We start from the raw sequence: 9,271 nt of genomic DNA, 5'->3' as shown, positions 1-9,271 counted from the left end.
AAGGAGATATCTGAACACTTGAGTTCGGGGAAACTCAGTAAAATCTATTTGCCACACCAGTCCGGGGCCTGGAATGGGTTCCAGGGTAGCTGGTGTTAGTGGATGTCCTGGCCGGGGGTTATTCTTTTGGCAGACTAAACAGTCAGCTTGTATCTGGGTAGCCAGGGGTTGGAGTCCAGAAGTCAAGAAGTATTTTCCCATTAGCTAGATAAGGGCCTCTCTGCCGGCGTGAGTGGTTTGGTGTAACTGCTGCAGTACTGGCCGGATCTGGCCCTTCGGTAGGAGGATCTTCCCTTCCGGGGAATGAAGCCATCCCTCTTTTTCCTGAAGACCGAGTTTGTCAGCTAGTTTCCTCTCTTCCCCAGAGTACTGAGGGGTCGGAAGCTCCCCCACTAATGGGATGAGGGTATGCATGTGGGCATCCTCAGCTCCCGGTGGAGTTAGGTGGCGGCATGCTTGGCTTCTTTGTCTGCCCTGGCATTGCCCCGGCCATGTCTTGACTTTCCCTTTGATCGGCTCTACAGTGCACCACCGCTACTTCCGAGGGGAGTTGTACGGCTTCTAGGAGCCGGAGAATTTGGGGCCCATACTTGACTGGGGAGCCTTGGGCTGTTAGCATTCCCCTTTGCTTCCACAGGCCAGCATGAGCATGTAGCACCCCAAAAGCATACTTTGAATTGGTAAAAATATTGACCCGCTTTCCCTTTGACAGTTTGAGTGCACGGGTCAGGGCTACTAGCTCAGCCAGCTGGGCAGAGGTCCCGGTGGGCAACCTCTCGGCCTCTACTGTATCATGGAGGGTCACGACAGCATAACCCGCCCTCCTTTGCCCCTCCATGACAATGCTGCTACCATCAGTGTACCACTCATAATCCGCATTTGGGAGCGGCTGATCCTTTAAGTCCTGGCGGCTGGAGTATTGGGCATCTATGATCTCTAAACAGTCGTGTTCCTGTTCCTCTGTTTCTGGCAAGAGGGTGGCTGGGTTAAGGGAGGGGCAAGATTGCAGGGTGACCTCGGGGTTCTCTAACAGCTTAGCCTGACACCAAGCAATCCGAGCCTGGGTGAGCCAGAGCCCACCCTTGGTGTCTAGCAGGGCTCGGACCATATGGGGAGTATATATTTGCATAACCCCTCCCAATGTTAGCTTCTCGGCTTCCTCAAGTACTAGGGCAGTAGCTGCGCCTGCCCGTAAACATGCCGGCCAACCCTTTTCAACCTGATCCAGTTGTTTGGAAAAATAAGCCAAGGGACGTTTCCAGGTCCCCAGCAACTGGGTTAGCACTCCCAGGGCCACCCCTTTTCGTTCATGTATATACAATTGAAATGGCTTAGAGAGATCCTGCAGACCCACGGCTTTCGTGTCTCTGCCTTGCCTCCTCCCTTGCCTTAGCTGTAACCTGATTCCGCTCTACCTCAGACAACAGGGTTCTCAGGAGGATATTACAGTCGTCCTAATCCGGCTGTGACTACTGAGGCACCCCTCAAAGACTGAAATAAACCGGCTTGGGTTCGTGGAGAATTCCCCAGCCTGTGTTTTAAAAGCTGCTAAGTCTATTGGATTGAACGACACATGGGTGTAAACTTGCATGGTGGTGGCCTGGCGTCCGTCTGCCCCTGGGCGAGCCACAACAGTCTCGCTAATCAAAGGATAGAGTCCCACCGAGGGGGCAATCTCTGTAACCCGAGGCGTCCTATAAGGTGGGGGTGTGGGGGCCGAAGGGGACACCGAATCTGCCATTACAACATTGGGGGGGGCTCGGGGGCTAACATTAGCTACTACCGGTCCTGTTGGAGTCGAATTACAGCTCTGCAGAATGTCTGTTCTATCTCTTAAAGCCATAAACGCTTGCGCATACAGATGTTCATTCCATTTACCCGTTCGCTGACAAAACAGAACCAATTGGAGGATCGTATTATAATTGATTGACCCTCCCGGTGGCCACCGTTCCTGGTCCTCTAGCCGATACTGAGGCCAGGCTGCTGTACAAAATCTTTTCAATTTGCTCTTTGTCATTGGATGCGAGCCAAACACGTTCCCGTGTGCTAGACGGCATTCTAGGGGCGTGCACTGGGCCCTGCCTGCAGCACTCTGCCCCGGCCCGTAGCCCAGGACGACTCCGGGCGTCCCCAGGTCTTCGCAGGATACATTTTATACCTTTGCCTACTTCTCCACACACGCTTATGCAACCAGTTCCCTGCTGCCCGGCACAATGCCGTAGCCAATCAGCTGAAGCAGCCGGTTGTGTTTTTCCTCAGTAGCATTGCCCGAGCCCTGCCTTATTCGGGTCTACTTGTTACTGGTTTTTGCCAAACATTGCTGCCTCAGCTCTACGGTTCCCAGGCCGAAGCGGGCCTTGGCCGGCGAGCCGTGCGCCAACCTGCCCGTTTGCGCGCCAGCTTCCCCGGAGCTGTGCAGGGCCACAGAAAGCTCCAGGAGCAGCGGGGCCCCAGTCTGTCTGGGCCTAGAGCAAGAGGGCTTCATCGACCCTCGTGCTCTTCCACCCTCCCGATTACCTAGCGTGGTGCCCAGGGCCACCAGCAGCCGGCTCAAGGCTTGAACTCGCACCCCTGGGTTTACCAGGCCAACGCTCAAGCCACTGAGCTATCCTCCCCCCCGGCTGTCCCTCGTGACGCCAGCAGGGGGCGCCGGCCCGCGCGCGGAACGCCCGCCCCGCCCACAGGGGCCTCAGGGCCCGCGCTCCCCTCTGGCCCCGCCCCGTGCGAAGCGACGATGGCAGCCCTCCCCTCCCCTCCCCTCCCCCACGAGAGGCCATTTCGTGGCCGTTGCATCAGCCGCCCCCCCGCCCCTTCCCCGTGACGTCACAAACGCACCGCCCCGGGGCCCGCGGGTGGCTGTCAGCGGCAGAGACCAATCAGTGGCCGGCGCCCGCGCCTTGCCCGGAGGGGGCGGGGCGGAGGGCGCAGCGGGTTCGGTCGCGCGGTGAGGCGCGGAGTGCGGTGGCGGCGCTGCCGGGCGGAGGTAAAGGCGGGCAGGCCCGGGGGCGCCGGCAGCGGAGGGGGGACCGGGCCGAGCCGAGCCGGCAGGGAGCAGGATCCCCCCCCCCCCGATTACCGCGGTGCCCCCGCTTCCCGGGCCGCCCCCTCAGCCCCGCTGGCGCTGGGCTCCAGGGCCGCGGCCGCGGGGGCTGCTGGGAGTCCGGCGCCGGCGGCGGGCCTGGGGGCGCCGTGTGCCCTGGGGCGCGCGCCGGGAGCCGAGCCACGCGGCGAGGGGCGGGGGCCCCGGGAGGAGGGGCGGGGCCGCGGGACCTGCTGGCGCACCGGGAGCAGGCCCTGAGGGGCACGTGGCGGAGCTCTGGCAGTCCCGTGCCCGGGGCCTTCGGGGAGTAGGTCTGGGTGCAGTTTTTTGGCTCTGATATTTTCAGCTAGATCTCCCAAATGTCAGGCCCCATGGGCCTGCGTTTTAAATGTACTTTAAGAATGTAAAAAGAACAGGAGGACTTGTGGCACCTTTGAGACTAACACATTTATTTGAGCCTAAGCTTTCGTGGGCTACAGCTCACTGCATCGGATGCATGCAGTGGAAAATGTAATGGCCATACGGGGTCTGACCGATGGTCTGTCTGGCTCGGTATCCTGTCTTCCCACAGTCGCCAATGCCAGGTGCATCGGGGTTGTTCCCTATTTGTGAATGTTTGGAGTCTTGTTGCATCATCTTAGCCCTGCTTAAAATGGCATAGCCTGTTTTCCATCCGCATATGCTGCGAGGGGTATTGGTTTGAACAGGGGACTGGAAGTCAGGATTCCTGGGTTCGGTTCTTTGCGTATGACCTTTGGCCAATTCGCTAAATGGGTGGTTCTTGCCAAAATCCTCGCTCTGGGAGAAGTGAAAAAGCCTTACAGCTAAAATGTCACCAGGCGTTTTAATACACTTTAAAAATGATTTTGTGGTTTTTTAAATTTAGATTTTTTTTTCCCCTTGCTTCCAACCCCAGCTTCTTCTCCCTTGCTCAGAGAGAGGCAGCTGCTCTAATGACTTGGGTGGTGGACAGGCAGATTCTCTGCTCCGGACACTTCTTTCTCTCTAAATTCCGCTGGAGGGTTCCAGAATGGACTCCAAGACTCAGATCCTCTAAGATATTTAGACACTTAGTTCCCATTGATTTCAATGGGAGCTAGGTGCTTAAATGCTTTTGTGAATCTGGGCCTGGGTGACTGGGAACTGAAATACATGTGGGCTACTGAAGGGGTGTTGCACTGACAATCATACTGCTGGTTCCTCTGCTACTCCTGTGGCTCTGGAGAAGCAGACAGAAAGAAACCATTCAGACCCCTTTCTTACTTCTGCCTGCTGTCCCCCTGGCAGCTGGAGAAGACCTTGCTTATCAGTTCTCCCATACACACTTTCAGGGACTGCAGCATGTCCCCAGTCCTCTTCTCTGTCTTGAGAGGAAGCAGGAAGCAGCCAGTGTTCTCTGGGGAGAAGGGCTGGTAATTAATTTGCTGTAGGATAGTGATGATTGGTGCTGGATCCTTAAGTCTCGATTTCCTTGCATCCTGATGTTTAGGGTTTTTTTAAACTATATCAATCTGTTCCCTTTTTTCCTGCTAAGTGAATTATTGAATTGCCAGCCCTAACTCGTGGTTTGTAGAGCATGCAGTGATCACTTAAAACCCATTTTCTGTCTATTGTATTTGCAAGGCAATGTGTTCCTTGTTGGATGGCATTCATGAGCCACAGCATAGAGTCACCAGTACTGTAGGCCTTTGTGTCTGTGACTCAGGGCCCCTTCCCAGAGGAGCCATGCTCAATCTGACTTAATGGTTTGGTATCCACACACAAGTGTTGAGGGGATACTCTGCCTTAAAGCTGCAGAATCTGTGATCCTTTAGCCCAATACCATTTATGGCACAGTGAGACACTCTCATCACTCCTGGAAACAAGTGAGACTAGAAATTAACATCTGAAAATCCTAACTTTCATGAGACCCAGACAAAAGAATTAGGTGAATTACATCCCAGTTGCCCCTTCCCCGGCATCCTTATTCATTACTGTCCCATTAAACTAAGCAGAATGTGTCCTTCACCCATCTGCTTTCTCTTTTTAATTTTGCCAGCTTTGCGTGGTGATCTCAGGATGGAAACTACACTGTCAGCTAGGCAGATCCGGCAAAAGTTCCTTGATTTCTTTAAGGAGCGCCAGCACACCTACGTCCACTCATCTGCGACTATCCCCTTGGATGATCCTACTCTGCTCTTTGCCAATGCTGGCATGAATCAGGTAGGACTCTCCCCTAGGACTGTGTGACTTTGGTACCTGTCCTGTGCTTTCTGCAGGAGCAAAGAACTAAGGAGTGCTTGGCCGTGTATATTGTGGCTAGTACTTATCGTTCTGAAATTCATTGTGGTGAGATATAACGGGCTTGAATTGCTCCAGCAGTTCCCCGTCAGACCCCTGGCTGTGGGCTCCCAGTGCTGTGTTGTGATGATGTTAGAGAAGATGTCCCTGTACGCTGGAGGGCCCAGAGCAGCGCAGCCCTGTCTGGGAATGGAGTCTGGCCATGTCACCTGGGGGATGTGCTAAGTCAGCACATCCCTGGGCAGCTTTTCTCAACAATGATTCTGCTAAACTGTGGTTGGTGTTTAAAGCCTCCCTCCCTCCCCATATGGAACCCTTGGTGGAGGTGCAGACTGCTCCCTGCTCCTTAGGGGAACCCTGCTCAGACACGGGGGGCTTTCCAGAGACCTCTCCGTTCTGTGTACCAGGCATCATTTCCCTCATTCCCATGCTGTCATTCCGCCACTGGGGCCTGGTCCAAGTACCCAGGCAGCTAGTGACAGGACTACAGTGGGGTTTGGATTAGGCCCTTAGCACCAAGCAAACAAATCCTGTTTTTAAAAAAACTTTGGTAGTCTTTTATTTGAATTGGGGCAGAGGGCATAATTGCCCTCCTCCTGGGCACAGACAGGTGGATGCCGCACCCCTGGGAGTCCACCAGTACTGCTCCTGGTTTGGTAGGAGTGATGGAAAGGTTCCCTAGTCTGGTGGAGTGGCAACCTCAGCATTTCTAAATACATGCATTGGGCATGTTCTTATTGGCCCACGCATACTGACCCACAGAGTGCTCGCTGCCTAGGTGAGTTCTTAAGTTTAAATCATCATGTTTCTATTTCCTCCCAGTTCAAACCCATCTTCCTCAATACCCTTGACCCCTCCCACCCCATGGCTAAACTGACCAGAGCCGTCAATACCCAGAAGTGCATCCGAGCTGGGGGCAAACACAATGACCTGGATGATGTGGGGAAAGACGTCTACCACCACACCTTCTTTGAGATGCTGGGGTCCTGGTCATTTGGAGATTACTTCAAGGTAAGCGGAGATCTGGAATCTAAGCGGAGCTTTCATGAAGTTTAAGGCCAGAGGGGACCATCAGATCATCTAGTCTGACCTCCAGGCCACTAAACTTCACCCAAATACCTCTACATTGAGCCTGATGACCTCGGTTAAACCAGTCTTTGGGAGGCTAACATGAGGACTGTTGTGTATGGCAGGCAGAGAATGGGAGTGACTGAGATGCCACTAATGCCCAAGTTTCCTGTGATGGCAGGGAATGATTAGGTTGGTTATGCCTGTTAGAGGGCTTTCCCTTCACCCTCTCCTCTGGTTCTTGTCACGCAGACAGAAAGCAAAAGTCTGAAGAACAGGCAATGTGGTGTTTATTGGGGTTAGTTCCAAGCGAGCATATCCAGAGCTCTACATGCCAGCAGTGTCTATTTCCCAGTGGTCTGTTCCCAGCTCTGACACTGCAGAGCATTTATTCCACATCCCCCTTCCCAGCTCTGATGCCGCAGAACATTTACCCCATGTCCCCCTTCCCAGTTCTAACGCCACAGAGCCTTGTCTGTGTCCCTGTTCCCCATGCCCTCCTTCTTAGCAGGTCCAAATATACCTGCAATGGATGCCCACAGTCCCACCCCTTACAGCTTAGGGTCATGTTCCGTTTTGGGTCGAGGGTCTTGGTCACCCCTCCCATGGGGTACAAAAGAGGTGGAAGGAGTGAGGTTGTGCTCTGGTCAGGGACGGGCATTTCTTTGGTTTTTTAGTGTTTTATACCTTCCACCCAGTCCCCCCTTGCCCCTCCTGACTGGTTGCTTGACTTTGCCTTGAGATAGGGGTTGAGGCAGACTTAAAATGTGCTCATATATTACACTCCCACCATGCCCTGTAACACTTTAACTGATCTTATCTGTTCTCCTTGTACTGACAAAGCCATCTGACTAGGCAGAAGAAACATACACCGTCTTTGTGTTTTGATTACACATATTAGTATAAGATATAAGAGTATCAAAGGTCAAACCCAAAATTCTATCTCAGGCTGACAAATAAGCCTATATACTAACAATGCCCAGATGATCCTGGCAGGTGATCTATGCCCCATGCTGCAGAGGAACGTGAAAAGCCCCAAAGGTCGCAGGCAATCTGACCTTTGGGAAGATTCCTTCCAGACCCCAAATCTGGTGATCAGTTAGACCCTGAGCATGGTAGTAAGATGCATAAGTTAGTCGCCTAAGACAGAAAATTCTGTATACCACCTCACGACAGTGGGACCATCGATAGAAAGTAAGAATGTATCTGTGCATCGGATAATAAAGCACTTGGGACCCTTCTGGATGGAAAAAGCCCATAGCTGCCTACCTGCCTCCCAGGGATGTTGTGAGGATTAATTAGGTAATGTTTGTAAAGCCTTCAAATGTGAAAAGCTCTCTGTAGAATTGTGTTCTTGTTTGTCTAATCTCAGTGCAGTGTAAGAAGTACAATCTGAACATCTTGTTAGCACTACAGCAGTGTGACAAACATTCCTTCTTATAACAATAGGGAATCAATAAATAAATACAAATAAACCAGTACTTTTAAATTGGATTGAAGTCTCCTGGTCCAGTGGGCTACGAAAGGCAAAGCAATTCCTTGTGTCAGGCTTTTAGCGTCTAAGCAGGCTATCATCCAGAATGGTCATTTTCCAGTGCACTTTCTGCAGCCCTTCATTTGTAAGTGGCTCAGATTGCAGGCTTTAGGACTTTGGAGGCAGGGTTCCAGCAGATGTTCTGGATGCAAGCCGGAGACAGTGAGAAGGACTTGCTGAGGAGATAGGAGCATAAAATGAGGAAGTGTGATGTCCTTGCAAGTGGCTTAGTTCAAGAGTTAATACTGTGCCACTGAACTTCATGAAGGTCAAAGTGCAGCAAGGTAATTAAAATAACAGTGGAACCCAAAAATCAATGAGGAAAGAGAGAATCACAGTGGAACCTGCTAAGTGTTAATTTTTTATTCTTTGGCTGCTTGTATGAAGCCATCCAGGGAATCCTAAGTTTATTGATGTATGGGGATTTCCTGCCCCCTGCAAATATTGGCCTGCCTGTTTCAGCTGACGTTGGCTAAAGCACTCTGGTTCTTGACCTTATTTGCTATCTAAAAGTCTAAGACTTCAGCTCATTTCAGGTTCTGAGGGGCAGGTGTTTTGAGCCGCCAGCTCTGCCAAGGGGTACCTGCAGTGGGCCTAGAGAGAGGGGCAATCCATTGTGTCGGTTCCAGGCCTCAATTCTTTTGCATGCAGTGGAGTCAGTGAGAGGATGTTTCATGTGTTCTGTGTTCCCTGTGCTTCCTATTCAGTTTACTTTAGACTTGGTGATGTGCAAAGCCTATTCTGAGGCATTACAGTTTGTGCCTTCAACTCCTGCCTGTTCTGGGTTGGGCTGTGTTGTATGGGTATGAAGATCGGTTTGCTTTTCCTCACTAACCTTGTCTTTCTTGGTGCAGGAACTGGCTTGTAAACTGGCTCTGGAGCTTCTCACCAACGAGTTCGGCATCCCCATAGAAAGACTCTATGTCACTTATTTTGGTGGCAACAAGGCAGCTGGATTAGAGCCAGACCTTGAGTGCAAACAGATCTGGCAGGATTTGGGGTAAGGGCATTTAAAAATATAACTTTTCTTATGAAAACCATGCTGGTGATAGGTGCAGGCCTGACAGCCTTGGAGCCTGGAGTCCCTTGATTGCCCATGCCATGGTTGAGGCGGAATAAGCTTCATGTTGTCTCACCAGTGAGCCAAACCACACCCTAAAGGGATAGCCTGATGGGTGAGAAATAATTCACTCCCCTCTGCCCAGTCAGTCTTTGACCTCTCTGCTGAGAAGCTCCTTGTGAGTCATAAGTGCAGTGAGCACATGACACTTATGTTCCGTGGTCTGCACTGGCTGCCTGTTGGTTTCCAGATGGAGTTAAAGATGTAGGCTTTGATCTGTAAAGCCCTA

At 52.1% G+C, this 9,271-nt stretch overlaps 1 protein-coding gene across 2 annotated transcripts in view; it reads left to right on the top strand.

Annotated features, from left to right (window-relative positions):
• Positions 1 to 2,639: 2,639 nt before the first annotated feature.
• Positions 2,640 to 9,271, top strand: part of AARS1 (alanyl-tRNA synthetase 1) — a 48,671-nt gene continuing 42,039 nt past the window's right edge. Inside the window, exons 1-4 of one of the 2 annotated variants that reach the window (XM_037877512.2) lie at positions 2,640 to 2,983; positions 5,079 to 5,242; positions 6,143 to 6,331; positions 8,777 to 8,922. In XM_037877512.2, the coding sequence (XP_037733440.1) occupies positions 5,099 to 5,242; positions 6,143 to 6,331; positions 8,777 to 8,922 (479 nt within the window). In that variant the 5' untranslated portion in view covers positions 2,640 to 2,983; positions 5,079 to 5,098. Of the gene's footprint in view, positions 2,984 to 5,078; positions 5,243 to 6,142; positions 6,332 to 8,776; positions 8,923 to 9,271 lie in introns of those variants that run through there. The other variant, XM_043526087.1, reaches the window with a different exon arrangement.

The sequence above is a fragment of the Chelonia mydas genome, chromosome 12, assembly GCF_015237465.2.
Source record: "Chelonia mydas isolate rCheMyd1 chromosome 12, rCheMyd1.pri.v2, whole genome shotgun sequence".
Taxonomy (NCBI): Eukaryota; Metazoa; Chordata; order Testudines; family Cheloniidae; genus Chelonia; species Chelonia mydas.
The sequence above is the reverse complement of the archived record's forward strand: the minus strand, read 5'-3'. Positions and strand labels throughout refer to the sequence as shown.